We start from the raw sequence: 16177 nt of genomic DNA on the forward strand, positions 1-16177 counted from the left end.
TTATCTCGCAGGCTCCTCCTTGGTGTGTAGCATAACCTGAAGGCCTTGACCTATTGTGTGTACCCAAAAGGAACATGGACCCTAACATCAGTAGATTGATTATTCTTTCAGCCCTTCATGACTATTCTGATTCAGAGATAATCTACACAAATGACTTTAGAATTAATGGTACAGATGGTTTGTGTGTTTGTACATCAGTGGCTATGAGCAACAGCTTCTGCCAAATTCATGCAGTATGTTCACTGTGTAAGTGATATATCCCATGCCTTGCGGTACATTGGAAACTAAAACAGTTTATAGTTCACATTGTGATGCAGATGTCTGTGAGCTAGTAATGAGTTCTACCCACAGACCACATTACTTTTGAATATTTAAGATCTTCTATCTGAACTCAACCAGGGAGGCACCAACATCTGGATGCCAAACCATGTTTTTATACCTGCAAACAAGTTTGTTGACAAAATGCTCATTTGGGATAGTGTCCATAGCCAAACCACCTCAATGAACTCCTGGCTACAAGCTGTTGCAGTCCACATATTCCTTCCCCATTTCACCTTTTCTTTTTGTAATGTCTACATCCCTTCGTCGTTTGCTGTCACCAGGGCAGACTTCCTCCGGCTTATTGGTCAGTTGCTTCACCTGTTGCTGCTTGGTGACTTTAATGCCCACCATCGTCTTTGGGGCTCTTTTAGAACCTGTCCAAGGCTGGACTTCTCAGTCAACTCAACCTAATCTGTCTTAACACTGGAGCACCCAGGTTTCTTTCAGACACCACATGCACCTATTTCCATTTGGACCTCTTGTTTTGCACTGCTCAGCATGCTAGTCGTCTTGAGTGGTCCATTCTCTCTGACATGTACTTGAGTAACCATTTCCCATGTGCTGTCCGTTTGCTGACTCCTACCCCACCTAATGTAAACCCAACTGGCAGTTTTCTGCAGCCAACTGGAGGCTTTACTCCTTCCTGGCGACCTTCGACGAACATTTCCCTAGTTGTGATTACCAGGTAGGGTACCTTATGAATGTTGTCCTTATCACCACAGAATGTTTCATACCTCACACCCTCTCCTTTACAATGCTGTGTTCTGGTCCCCTGGTGGACTGGGGAGTGCCATGATGCGATTTGCACATGGAGACATGCACTCTGCATTTTTAATCATTGTGCTACAATGGTGAACTGTAGTTATAATAAACAGTTGCATGCGCAGTGTCGTTTTATTCTTCAGGGTAGCAAAATAGCTGGCTGGATTTCCTTTACTAGTTCTTTTAGGAATTTCACTCTCTCATACATTATGGGGGGGGGGGGGGGGGGGCAGCCTCTGTCGGCTCTCTGGGACAGAGGTCCATTGCCCGATTTCAGCTTGGCCACAGCAGGTGATGTCATTTTGGACCTAACTGCTATCTCCAACACCTTACGCCACTGTTTTTTGGAGATTTTGAGCTCCACTCACTATCACCTTCCATCCTTCCTGGAAAATGAGTGGAGGAGCAGGTGATGCCTTTCCCCTCTCAGAACTGTGAATGCTACAATACCTCCTTGAGGGAGCTTGACCATGCTCTCACCTCATCTCTGTCTTCTGTCCCAGGGCCAGACGATGTTCACATTCAGATGTTGCAGCACCTTTCTCTTGGGGCAAGCACTTTTCCCTTCGTACATACAATCGTGTTTGGGCAAATGGCATGTTTCACTAAAGCTGAAGTGAAGTCAGTGTCACACCCATATCTAAGGCCAATAAGGACAAACGCCTTCCCTCTAGCTACCACTCCATTTCTCTCACCACCTGTGTTTTCAAGGTGGTGGAACGTATGATTCACGGTCAGATGGTATGAAGGCTCGAATCTCGCACTCTACTAACCACTGTACAATGTGGTTTTTGTGCACATTGTTCTGCAGTTGACCATCTTGTCATGAACAGTTTTCTCTGGAAATACCATACAGTGGCCATGTTTTTCGATTTGGAGAAAGCCTGTAACACCTGCTGGAGGACTGGTATCCTCTGTACTCTATACACGTGGGGCTTCTGAGGCACCTGCCTGATTTCCTTTAGGAATTTTTTAAGAAGACCGAGTTTTCAAGGTATGTGTGGTTTTGGCCTTATCAGATACCATTACCCAGGAGAATGGGGTGTGTTGAGACTCTGTCCTGAGCATCGCCCACTTCGCTATTGTCATTAACCATATTATGGACTGTCTCTTGTCAGGCATCTCTAGCTCCCTTGTCACGGATGACTTTGCTATTTATTGCTTTTCTCCGTGGACTTGTCTCCTTGAGTGGTGTCTTCAGAGATGTCTTGATCATCTTTATTCATGGAGCATTGACAATGGCTTTCACTTTTCCACTGGCAAAACCATTTGTATTAATTTCTGGTGGCGCAATGGGTTTCTTCCACCTTCTTTACATCTTGGGCCTGTTACTCTTCTGTTCACTGAAACTAGGAAATTCGTGGGGCTCATGCTTGATAGGAAACTTTTTTGGTCCTCCCACATGTCTTACCTGCTTACTCACTGTACCTGGCCCCTCAGTGTCCTACACATCCTCAGTAGTACTTCATGGGGATTTGATCGGACCGCCCTGCTCCATTTAGACTGATCCCTTGCCCATTTGAAACAAGACTGTGGGTGTTTCATTTATTCATGCTCATATCTGTCCAACTTACGTCATCTTCACGCAATCTGCCATTGTGGAATACGTTTGGCCACTGGTGCCTTTCATACCAGCCCGGTTGGGAGTCTGTATGCAGAAGTTGCTGAACTACCACTGTTGTACCAGCGTGATGTCCTCCTCAGTGGATATGTATGCCATTTGTCTTCCATGCCCAGCCATCCACCCTGACCCCCCAATGACACTGTTCCGTTTTTGATCTACCACTTTTAGTTTCTTAACCTTCGAACTCAACTTAGCGATAGCAGCTTTGTGTAGGCAGATGGCACAAAGAGTGACCGTGGTGTCGGGCATGCCTTCATCATTGACACTGAACTTTTTCGGTATATGCTTCCAGATCACTGCTTGATTTTTACAGCAGAACTCTTTTCCTTCTATTAAGCCACCCAGTACATCCGGTGGCACAGGCTTTTTAATTGTCATATGCCCTAATTCTCACAGTGCCCTTCAGAGGCCCTATGTACTCTATACAGTCCATCCCTTAGTGCAATGGGCTGAAGAAAGCTTCCACTTGCTCGCTGTTGACAGAGCCCATGTTATATTCATGTGGATTCTAGGTCATGTCAGTCTGATGGGAAGTGAGGCAGCTGATGCTGCTGCCAAGGCCGCATTCCTCTTACCTCAGCGTGCCTGGTAGCTCTTCCATTCCTTCAGATGATCTCTGTGTTTCAGCCTGTCGGCAGGTGTGTCACTTTATCATCAGCACTGATCTTCTCTTCACAGGAACAATCTCTGGGGAATTAAACCTCTCCCAGTGCTTGGATGACTTCTTCTTACCCTCTTGTTGCGAGGAGATCATTTTAGCTAGGTTACATTTTGGGCACTGCCATTTTAGCCATCACCTTTTGTTATGTGGTGACCCCCACCACTTTGTGCTCATTGCCAACAACCGTTCGCCATTTCTTGACCAAATGCCCTTTTTTTTCCCCCAACTGCTTACATTTGTCTATGTTTGTCATCACGTTTTAGCGAACAATGCATGGGCTGGCAATCATGTTTTACTTTTTATTGATTGTAGAAATGTGGCGAAGGACATTTAATCTCTACTTAGAAACCTCTGCTATTTCTACAATGTATTTTATGGACCTTTCTTTAAGGGGAAGTCCTTGTTTTTAGCTCTCATTCCTTTTATCAATTGGGCTTAATGAAAGTTACTTTTAACTTCTTTTACTTATTGGTGTTCTAAGATTATGACATGGGCACTTATGACCTCAGTTGTTTCTGTGCCCTAAAAAAGTCCCAACAATATTTTTCTGTCTGTTTTTCTTATTTTAGACATAATACTACTAGTATTTTTCCTACAGTCTTCTCAGTTTAAGTTCATGTTCATGATAAAAGTGGAAGGAGAGCCTCTCACTTCAATACCATTTTCTCCATCAACATTTAATTCTTTTAGCCCCAAAAATCATTTTCTGTTCTCTCTTCCCATTTTAGACAAAATTGACATTCGTATTGGTCTTGCATTCCTCCTAGTTTTATATGAGTGTTTGGTACAGGTATGTGGGAAAAGCCTCTTTCCACAATCTCTGCCCATATGGGCCTCCAGGTAAGTGCTACCCTCCCCTCCCCCCCCCCCTTCCCCCCGATGCCTCAATATACCTCATACGTTAAGCCTCTTAGCATTCAATATTTTCGACTCCTATTTTATACCTCATTTTATATGTAACAGATGGTAGTATTTTTCTGACAAATAGAACAATCATTAATTTGTGTGGTTTAATTGATTCTTCTCTTATGGACATTAAGAAAATTGGTGCCATCTGCAACAATTTGCACATTGTATCAGCATGATAAAAGAAACAATTTTCTGTGCAGACCATTCTTCGTTTCTATGTCTGCCTGCTTAGCTGAGTGGTTACGTGTTTTCCTCTCATGTAGCGGGCACGGGTTCGATTCCCGGCCAAGTTGGAGATTTTCTCCACTTGGGGACCGAGTGTTGTGTTGTTCTCATCATCATCACCGACACGCAAGTTGCTCAATGTGGGACCACCTGAAATACGACTTGCAACCCAGCGGTCGAACTTCCCCAGATGGGGCCTCCTGTCCATCAATGCCACAATAATTTTATTTCATGTTTGCTTCTATAATAACCACATTATGTCAGTATTACCAATGAACATTTCTCTCCCTTGGACATTATAGTTGTTGACACTTACAGCATTTTACGATCCACACAGCAGTGCAGGGAAAAAGTAAAAGTGATAAGTGATGGCATCCCTGATATGATTTCAGCACAACCATTGTGAGTGAAGGCACGACTGTTACAAATCTGAAGTGAAGTCCACATGTAAAATTAAATACATGTATTTGTCACTATACAAGTGTACACACACACAAAATGTATTAGTGTAACTATTGAACTGGAACACACATGGTTGTAAAAATATTGGCATCAGTTTGACATGCACCTGTTCCTGATGTCAGTTTAGGATGGTCGTGGCAGGTGTGCCTCCATGGACCTCCAGCTAAGCCCTCGGCTACACAGGTACTGTTTTACATTATCCCATCTTATAGGCTCCAAAAATGGAGAATGCTTTTTTAAGTATCTGGCTATTCCTATCCTTCTTTTTATGTTGGTCAGGTAATGACTACATTTGTATGTCATGGCAAATTGATCTGCCACAGGAAAAGATTGCTATTTATCTTCCTATTCATAAGATCACACTTCACAGTGGATTGAAGGACCTGCTAGTGTAGTCCCTGCAAATCAGCAACCATCATCGGTTGTACATATACTTCATCAGCTGTACATAACACAACCACGTCCCATTCTTCATCTACAGGTTTTAATTCATCTCTGGGCAACATTCTGTCATAATATTCCCTAACTTTTTCATTTTTGCTTGATTCAATAAATTGATAAATTTTTAATTTTTGCGATTCTTTTGTTACAAGCTGTGGGAGGTCTTTTATTTACATTTACTACTAGCAGTACGCATTTTCCATCTACATTTTCAACTGGAATGATTTTGATGTCATTCACAGCCTTCCATACCTTTTAATCTGTCAGTATGTAATTTATTACTTTCATCCCAACCATATCTTATCTTACACGAGTCCCTGTTGCTGAACCAGATACTGTCCACTGTCTAGCTATTTCTCATACACTGATCCTGCACATCTCTTCCTGCATTTCTACTTCCCAGTCCACAGGGGGCCTATAAGTTGTCGTATCTTGTTTGTTGTCAGCTATCCTGTGCATTCAAATAGCCAATTACAGTTTGATATTCATAGTCCATGTGGGCTTCCAGTTTAAGAAATACAGGCAGTTCTTATTTTGAAAATCTTATTTGTGCTACAGAGACATGGAATACACTGTACTTTTTTGTATTTCCAGTTACTGTACAATTTCATTATTCTTTCACTAACAAGTTAACCCTAACTCCGAGCATCTGTGTCTTATGTGGTAAAAACCCTACACCATACTTTGACTCTGTTTCATTTTCAGCATAGAAGAGCTTTTAATCTAATCAGAGATTCTTATTTTCCAGTTTTCTTCCCTCGTTTTCACTTAACCCCAGGAGCAGCTGCAGTTTTCCTTCTTGCCATGAGGTTGACCAGCTCTTCAGTTATGTTTGTCAGTTTTGTTAGAATACTTGATTTTCCCATCTTTCTTCTATTTTTGATGATAATATGTCCAAGAAGGAACTGACTGTAAAATAATAAAAACCCATTCGATGAATTCTCTGATTACTACTATTTGAGGAGTAGGCCTTACGACTGTTCTGACTGCTTTCTACAAGGTAGTACAAGGAGCAATCTATGATCATGAGATGTGTGATCCGCATGTTACCAAATTCTCCGAATGTTAGTGACAATATTTTATGGAATATAATAATGGAGACACTTCAGCATCATCTTCTACTCATATGGAACTTGCATCAATATATTCATTTTGGACGTTACTGTTTGTTCTTTTTTGATGTGTCAGAGTGAAATAGAACTTCCGTCATTCTCAGAACTTTCACAATGATCCTTGTAGCAGTGATGTAGTAGTGAATGGAAATTACGTGAGTTGTAAAATGCAAGCTTTCATAAACAAACGTAACAAAGAACTTTGAAGAAAGGGGCAATTGACAACGAACAAAGAGAGGTCCCCGGTGGTGGGGTTGATTTTTTTGAAACCATCTATACAGTTATGTATGTAAAGATTGTGGGTATCATACACTGCTGCCATTGACCCTGGTAGGCCCCCATTTGTGAGTAATCGATGAAAAAAAAATTTGTAATTTTGTGGGACTGTCAGTAGTATTCAAAAAGTTGGGTCAAATAGTCTGCTCACATGGTGTAATGGATAGGATTGTAGCTACACAAGTAGGAGGTTGCGGGTTCGAATCTTGCCAGGAGCAGTATTTTTTAATCATCAATTAATTGAATAAAAATGATTTAAATATCAATTTTTATTACCATTCCCTTGTCACATCACTTTAATCATAATGCCCATTTCTTCATTTGTTCTTTTCTCACCTGAAATCTTTGTTCATGAGTTTTTAATTAATTTCTTGTTAATTTTGATTTAATTTTTGTTTTTGTTTTATCATCCTGTTTTTTCATCCACATTATTGCATTCATTGTGTCTATTTCTCATTTCGTTTGAATGTCATTAAACTTATGAACCCTTCTTTCATTTAGATCTTCGTTTGCATGAAGATTACCATGCAAAATAATAATAATAATAATAATAATAATAATAATAATACGTCCTTTCTGGTTCTGTCTTGCTCTGAACCCACTATCCAACATGCTAAATAATACAAATTATGGATATAATATTACTGGAACATACCCACACAAAATCACACATTTGCTATACATGGATGATCTAAAGCTACTGGCAGCAACCAATCAACAACTCAACCAATTACTAAAGATAACAGAAGTATTCAGCAATGATATAAATATGGCTTTTGGAACAGACAAATGTGAGAAAAATAGCATAGTCAAGGGAAAACACACTAAACAAGAAGATTACATATTGGATAACCACAGTGACTCCATAGAAGCGATGGAAAAAACAGGTGCCTATAAATATCTAGGATACAGACAAAAAATAGGAATAGATAATACAAATATTAAAGAAGAACCAAAAGAAAAATATAGACAAAGACTAACAAAAATACTGAAAACAGAATTGACAGCAAGAAACAAGACAAAAGCTATAAATACTTATGCTATATCAATATTGACCTACTCATTTGGAGTAGTGAAATGGAGTAACACAGACCTAGAAGCACTCAATACTCTTATACGATCACAATGCCACAAATATAGAATACATCACATACATTCAGCAACAGAAAGATTCACATTAAGCAGAAAGGAAGGAGGAAGGGGATTCATTGACATAAAAAACCTACATTATGGACAGGTAGACAATTTAAGAAAATTCTTTCTAGAACGAGCAGAAACTAGCAAAATACACAAAGCAATCACCCATATAAATACATCAGCTACACCATTGCAATTTCATAACCACTTCTACAACCCTTTGGATCACATAACATCAACAGATACGAAGAAAGTAAATTGGAAAAAGAAAACACTACATGGCAAGCACCCGTATCATCTAACACAGCCACACATCGATCAAGATGCATCCAACACATGGCTAAGAAAAGGCAATATATACAGTGAGACGGAAGGATTCATGATTGCAATACAGGATCAAACAATAAACACCAGATATTACAGCAAGCATGTTATTAAAGATCACAATACCACAACAGACAAATGCAGACTTTGCAAACAAGAAATAGAAACAGTAGATCACATCACCAGCGGATGTACAATACTAGCAAATACAAAATACCCCAGAAGACATGACAATGTAGCAAAAATAATACATCAACAACTTGCCATAAAACATAAACTAATAAAACAACATGTTCCCACATACAAGTATGCACCACAAAATGTACTGGAGAATGATTACAAATTATATGGAACAGAACCATTATAACAGATAAAACAACACCATATAATAAACCTGACATCATACTCACCGGTCCGCAGCTCGTGGTTGTGCAGTAACATTCTCGCTTCCCGCGCCTGGGTTCCCGGGTTCGATTCCCGGTGGGGTCGGGGATTTTCTCTGCCTTGTGATGACTGGGTGTTGTGTGATGTCCTTAGGTTAGTTAGGTTTAAGTAGTTCTAAGTTCTAGGGGACTGATGACCATAGATGTTAAGTCCCATAGTGCTCAGAGCCATTTTTCTCATACTCACCAATAAAAAGAAGAAATTAACACAACTAATCGAAATATCCATACCCAATACAACAAATATACAGAAGAAAACAGGAGAAAAAATTGAAAAATACATCCAACTGGCTGAAGAAGCCAAGGATATGAGGCATCAGGATAAAGTTGACATTATACCGATTATACTATCAACTACAGGAGTCATACCGCACAACATCCACCAGTACATCAACCCAATACAGCTACATCCAAATGTATATATACAACTACAGAAATCCGTAATTATTGATACATGTTCAATAACCCGAAAGTTCCTAAATGCAATGTAACATATACCGTACAGTTAAAAGGAAGTCACGCTTGATCAAGGTCCGCGTCACTTTTATTTTTGACCAGACATACGTCTGAGAAAAGAAAGAATAATAATAATAATAATAATTTGCACATCTGGTAATGAAAAATACATTTTTCACACTACTGCACTGTCAATATAAATAGATTATTTGGTCTCTCTCCGTCTTTTTTTTTTTTTTTTTTTTTTTTCCCCCCTGGTGGATCAGAATTTTCAAATAATTGAATGTTATGATAGATAATAAATATAGTTAAATTCGTATTCACAAAAATTATGATTGGAAAAATAATGAGATTAAGAAACATGAAACAAATGAAAAAAGTTCATACGGTGATTAAAATATTGTGACAAAGGAATAGAAATAAAAAATTACATTTGAACTGATTAATCGAGTAAAAATGATGATCAAAGTCATTTCAATAAAGATTTAAAAATAAAAAAAATTGGTGCACTTGACGAGATTCAATCCCGCAACCTCTTGTATGTGAAGTTATTATCCTGTCCATTACACCACACAACCAGGTTTTGTTATTTGACTTTTTAAATGTTATTGAGCATCAAGCAAAATTCCAAATTTTTTTTCATCAATTAAAAATGCTGGTCTACTAGGATGAATGACAGGGTGCGATACCTGGTCTCTTAAACCTACATCACTATACATTTGGTTTCAAGAAGTCTATCCTGCCACTGGGGACCTCTCCTTGTAAGACTTGTTGTGAGCAGCAAGTTTCTCTATAGACCATAGCCCTAGACATTTGCTTGGCAACTGAAAGTGATGTTGGGACATGTAACATTTGGCTTGAAGTGTTTTATTTTAATTCATTTGGCAAAATGAAGTGCATAATGTGAGGATAATGAAACTGGAACATTTGCTGCCTGTTACAGTGCCATGAAACATATCACAGTGAACTCCACTGCAGTACAAGAGCTTTTTACCAAGTGAAAAATCAGGTAATATGTTGGGGTAGTCCTGTGGATGTGTGGAACTGGAAAATAGCCGATGAATCTGCCCCCCCCCCCCCCCCCACACACACACACAAAATCTGGTATTTGTGCATTTAGCCATATAGAAAAATACATTGCTACTCAATCTATGTCATCATTATGGGTTTTAGCTTAAAATAGATAAAGTTCCCATCCATACATCAAAGGGCATACGTGAATGGTTTGATCAAATGGAGTAGTTGGTTGAGAACCCCAGTCGTAATGAAACTGACTGTACTATTGTTGTGGTCTTCCAATTTATATACTTTTGCTGCTCTGCATTCTATTTTATCCTCTGCAAGCCTCTTCATCTCTTCATAACTACTTGAGCCCACATCTGTTTAAAACTGCTGGTTGTAGTCAAGCTTTGGCATCTCCTCACACATCCCATCATTACTATATTGACAATTCCTTTATGCTTTAGGATGTGTAATATCAGCCAATCCCTTCTTTTAGTCAAATTATGCAATAAGCTTCTCTCTCCAATTCATTTCAGTACCTCTTCATTAGTTGTAGGATCAGTATCACCTCGTGTGTTCCTACATGTCTCTGGAACCCAAACTAATCTACCTCAAGGCTGGCTTCTCTAAGTCATTCCATTCTTCTTTAAGCAATATGGATCAGTATTTTGCAACCATGACTTATTAGACTGATGGTTCTCTGATTTTCATACCTGTCTGGCATTGCCTTCTTTGAAACAGTAATTATTATTTTCTTCTTTTAGTCTGGGGGTATTTTGCCTGTCTGATATATAATGCATCAGTTTTGTCATCATAAGTTCTCCCAAGGATCTCTGTAATTCTGAGCGAATGTTGTCTAGCAACAGAAACCTTATTTTGACATAAGTCTTTCAGTGCTCTGTCAAATTCTTGCAGCATCATATCACCCATCTCCTCATCATCTACTTCCTCTTCCCTTTCTCAAACATTGTCTTCAAGTTGTTTCCTTTTTATAGCCTATGTATATTTTTCTTCCACGTTCCAGCCTCCCCTTTCACATAATTTCAGTTTGCTATCTGACAAGGAACTTCTTGAGCGCAAGTTCGAAAGTTCATTTGAAGTGTTATGTTAACGATTGTGACAGCAGAAATGTTAGCACTGTGCACATCAGGAGGGCAACAGAAAATGAGTGTCCGAGAGGTGCACAGATCAACTTTCTGTGGCTATATGTATTACACTTCACAAAATGGATGTCATCGACATTCAAGAAATGTTCAAAACAAACCAATAACTTGCACCACGAACACTAAATGAAAAATGGTGCACCACAGTGATCACCAGTGTCCACACCATCAAGATCGAAGGTGAACTCCTTGGGAGTTACAAGCTGTGCACTACAATCAGCTAAGTATCCACCCTTAAAGAATGCATATAGGATCATGTTGGTGTAATGGGGTGATGAGAACTGATGGATTGTGAAGGCATGTAATAAATGCAAAACAAAACGTTTGGAAGATAGGAGATGAGGTACTAGCAGAATTGAAGCTGTGAGGATGGGGCATGAGTCGGGCTTGGGTATCTCAGATGGTAGAGCTCTTGCCCACAAAAGGCAAAGGTCCTGAGTTTGAGTCTCAGTCCGGCACACAGTTTTAATCTGCCATGAAGTTTCATATCAGTGCACACTCCGCTGCAGAGTGAAATCTCATTCTGGAAATGCAAAATAGTCTGTTGTGGAGCTTATTGCAAAACTGGCTATCTTCTAAGATGTAGCTGCAGATATAATACAATGTTTGCTTTGTTTATCATTGCCATTGCTTTGCTTTGTGTCAGTCGCAGTAGCACTAGCACTGTAGCACAGTTGTGAAGTACTCATTGACTAAGCTGTTCAGCTACACTTTATAGCCTCATGCTGTGATGCTGTGCTCACCATTGGATACCTCCAGGCTGGCCCTGTGTTGCCATTAGCAGCCAATATTATGGTTGCATGGCAGACAATTGGGCATGTTGAATGCTGTAAACATCACTGGCATTTTGTGACCTTGCACTCAAGGGATTCATTGTGAGCTCTAAATATTCATACATCTGCTTCTCTTTTCTCCAAAGGTTTGGTGAATTTTCCTCTAGGCAGCATCTGTCTTTCCCAGAGTCATACATACTTCAATAACTTTTAGCCATTCCTGATTTGCCATTTTGTACTCACTGTCAATCCCAATTTTTAGATAATAGCAATCACTTTTGCCTAGGTCATTTGCTGTATTTTTACTCTTTCTCCTTTTGTTGGTAAACTCTGCACGTCTCAACTTTTAACTGTCTGTATTCCTTTTTGTCTGCTTTATTTGTTACTTTTTTAAATATTTCTGTTAAATTGTGTGTTATCCATGGCCTTGCTTTTTTACATATTTGATCCTCTTCCTGCTTTCAGTATTCCGTATCTAAATTCTACCCATTCATTTTCTATTGAGTTCTTTTCTCCTGTTTCAGTCAATTGTTATCTAATGATCTCTTGAAACTCTCACCAGTCTCTGGCCCTTCCAGTTTATCCAGATTCCATTTCCTTAATTTACTACCTTTTTGCAGTTTCTTCAGTTTTAACCTGCAGTTTATAAGCAGTCAGTTGTGACCAGAGTCCACAACTGCACCTGGAAATGTTTTGCAGTTTAAAATATGGTTTCAAAATCTCTTTCTTACCATTATGTAACATATCTGAAACCCTCTCATTTCCCCCCATTCATGTTCTCCTACTATGTTTTCCCTCTCTTCCATTTTTTCCTATCAAATTCAAGTCACACATAACAATAAAATTTTTGTTTCAGGGCTTCAACTATATAAATAATCTATTTTATCTCAATAAATATTCTTTCAATCTCATCATTTTTTAAATTAATAGGCATATAAACATGTACTCCTGTGGTGATTGTTTGCTTCTTGTCCACCTTGGCTATAATTATATGTTCATGGTGTTGTTCATTGTAACTTACCTACATCCCTGTTTTTCTTATCCAGTATTAGCTACTCCTGTATTACCCCTCTTTGATGAGGTGTTGATAAACCTGTCTCACCTGACCAGAAGTACTGTTTTTTGTTACCACCACACTTTACAAATTTCCACCATATTTAGCTTAAAACTTAGCCATTTCTCATTTTAAATTCTGTAACCTACGTACCTGTTTAAGGGCTCTAGCATTCCACACTGACCAACAGAACACTAATTTTAGCTTTCTTGATGATCATGAAATCCTCCAGAGCAGTCCCCGTGAGGAGCTCCGAATAGGTGGATTATTTTATCTGTGTAATATTTTACACAAGATGATGCCATCATCGTTAAGCCATACAGTAGAAATCCACAGCCTTGAAATATTTGATGGTTGTAGTTTCTCCATGCTTTCAACTATTTGCTGTACAAATGTAGCAAAGCAATCTTGGTTAATATTACAAGACCAGATAAGTCAATCATCCAGACTAGTACCCTGTAAATACTGAGAAGGCTGCTGTCCCTCTTCAGGAACTGTCAGTTAGTCAGGACTCTCCAAAAATACCCCCTCCATTGTTGTTGCATCTGTGGTATGGCTATCTGTACCATTGAGGCAAAGAATCCATTTCACCTCAACAAGATCCATGATAATGGGAAGCTTAGTGTGTATTGCTTCATTGGTTATGTTTTGATTAGAGATGGACCACAAGCTCAGATTGGGAAAAGAAATGGGCCATGCCCTTTCAAAGGAACCATTCCAGCATGACAAGATAGGGATTTGAAAGCTGTCCTGAAGGAAAGTCCATTGTATTACCACATTGTCGTATAAAGAAACACAATATCCCATATTCTTTTTCTGTAGATAAGGATCAGTTATGAGAAGAGCTTAGGTGTACAATGGTTATTTAAATATGTGTGGTTGGGAGGTGGTTAATAATCTGTTCCCCCTGGATGAGAGTCCAGTGTCTTAACCGCTGCACTACTTCACTCCGTAACTGGCTGTGAAAGCCTTAGTGCACGAAACTGAAGAAATGTTTACCCATTGAAATATTGGGAGAAACATTGCCTGCTAATCATCCCAAGCTAAAAATTGAAATTAAATGATTGCTTATGAGATCAGTTGATTAATTTTTATAGGTGAGATTTGCTAATGGTTGCCTATTGTGTAGTTTGGTTAGTGCGTCCCTAATGTTGGTCAGATCACCTTAGCATAGGCCTGATATCAGAAATCCTGTAACTCCATTGGTGAAAAAGTTCCCCAGTACAGAGGTCTTCCCATGTAGGTGTGGTAGTTATAGTAGGGATCTGTTGTAAACCACCCAGTGGTTACATGGACTTACATCATTAAAAATGTGGCAGGCTGGTTTTATAGTCCTTATATTTGACAAGATGCTTAACATCTGGTCAGGAACCTTTCAATTTGGATGTGTAAATATGATGATGCACCAGCCTAATGTTAACGCTTTCTATCTATAAAACAGTGCCGTCTCACACTAATAACTGTTATACGTGTTTTAGGCGTCATTGCTTTGAGTGGAGGAGGGGGGTGAGGATATGATCTGTGGATGTATGCTAAAATGATACTTTTTTATTACTTTACCTATGAGAAATAACACATTTGTGGATATGTTTTGTCTGATTGTTTATAGACATTTTTAATAATTTTGTGCAATAACATTATTGCATAGTGTACAGCTTAATCTGTAATTTTATCTCCTCATATGTATTTATAATATATGTAAGCAGTGGACCTTACCACTGGAATTAGTGTGCTTTATTAAAATTAAATTAATATACATGAAACACTAACTTTGCAAATTTGTTGGGTTCGCAGTTTAGCCAGCTTGGAAAATCAATGAAACCCATAGATGCAATAGTTTTGTTAGGAGAACCGGTTAGATGGGAGACCTCCTTACAGCTTATAATAGATGGACTTTTGTCAAAGGGATATGCTGAAATGCCTCCTTCGGCTGTACAGTATCCACACATCCCAATTCTTGCATGCAATATGGACTTGCAATGGATGGCAGAGGCTTCCATGCCAAGGTAACTATTTGAATGTTTAAGAATGTTTATAAAATACATTGCATTAATTGACTGCAAGCTACTGAAAATTGAGTTTGTTATTTTTTAAGATAGCTTTTGCAGCCCTGTGTTTAACAAGCAGAGAATTGGTAGATTACACTGGTAAATAGTATGTAAAGAGAAAGGTTTGACTACAACAGTAGTTTTTGCAGCTAATGCTCTAATTTTTTGTAGTGCTGGAAAACTGTTTTCGCTGACTGTTTCCTCCAGTCAGTATCACAAGTACTGTTGTATGAATTATTGAAATACTAGGAGCACTAACAAGGGAACCTCCCCATCGCACCCCCCTCAGAGTTAGTTATAAGTTGGCACAGTGGATAGGCCTTGAAAAACTGAACACAGATCAATCGAGAAAACAGGAAGAAGTTGTGTGGCACTATGAAAAAAATAAGCAAAATATACAAACTGAGTAGTCCATGCACAGGATAGGGAACATCACGGATATTGTGAGGTGAGGAGCGCCGTGGTCCCGTGGTTAGCGTGAGCACCTCCGGAAAGAGAGGTCCTTGGTTCAAGTCTACCCTCGAGTTAAAAGTTTAATTTTTTGTTTTCAGACAATTATCAAAGTTCAGGCACCCACACATAATCAACTTCACTCTCCAAAATTCCAGGACATGTTCAGATTTGCTTGGACATATGCAGGATTTGACGGTCTACACACGGAAAAATTTGAAAACATTAAAAACATATGTTTTGTTAGAGCACAGGGAAAACTGTGCGACTGTGAAACTGTTGCATTCATTTGTTGCAGTTTATGTGACAAACTCTTATGTTTTCGTCACTTTTTTGGGAGTGATTATCACTTCCATAAGAAAACCTAAATCGGGCAAGGTAGAAGAATCTTTTTACCCATTCGCCAAGTGTTCAAGTTAGGTGGGTTGACAACATATTCCTGTCATGTGAAGCACATGCCGTCACCAGTGTCGTATAGAATATATCAGATGTGTTTTCCTGTGGGGGAATCGGTTGACCTATGACCTTTCGATC

General features: G+C 39.1%; 1 protein-coding gene across 1 annotated transcript in view; it reads left to right on the forward strand.

Moving 5' to 3' along the window:
• LOC126184729 (haloacid dehalogenase-like hydrolase domain-containing 5) overlaps positions 1 to 16177 on the forward strand; it is a 105694-nt gene that overhangs the window by 47617 nt on the left and 41900 nt on the right. Inside the window, exon 4 of the mRNA XM_049927266.1 lies at positions 14940 to 15151. Within this exon, the coding sequence (XP_049783223.1) occupies positions 14940 to 15151 (212 nt within the window). The remainder of the gene's footprint in view (positions 1 to 14939; positions 15152 to 16177) is intronic.

Source organism: Schistocerca cancellata, chromosome 4 (assembly GCF_023864275.1).
Source record: "Schistocerca cancellata isolate TAMUIC-IGC-003103 chromosome 4, iqSchCanc2.1, whole genome shotgun sequence".
NCBI lineage: Eukaryota > Metazoa > Arthropoda > Insecta > Orthoptera > Acrididae > Schistocerca > Schistocerca cancellata.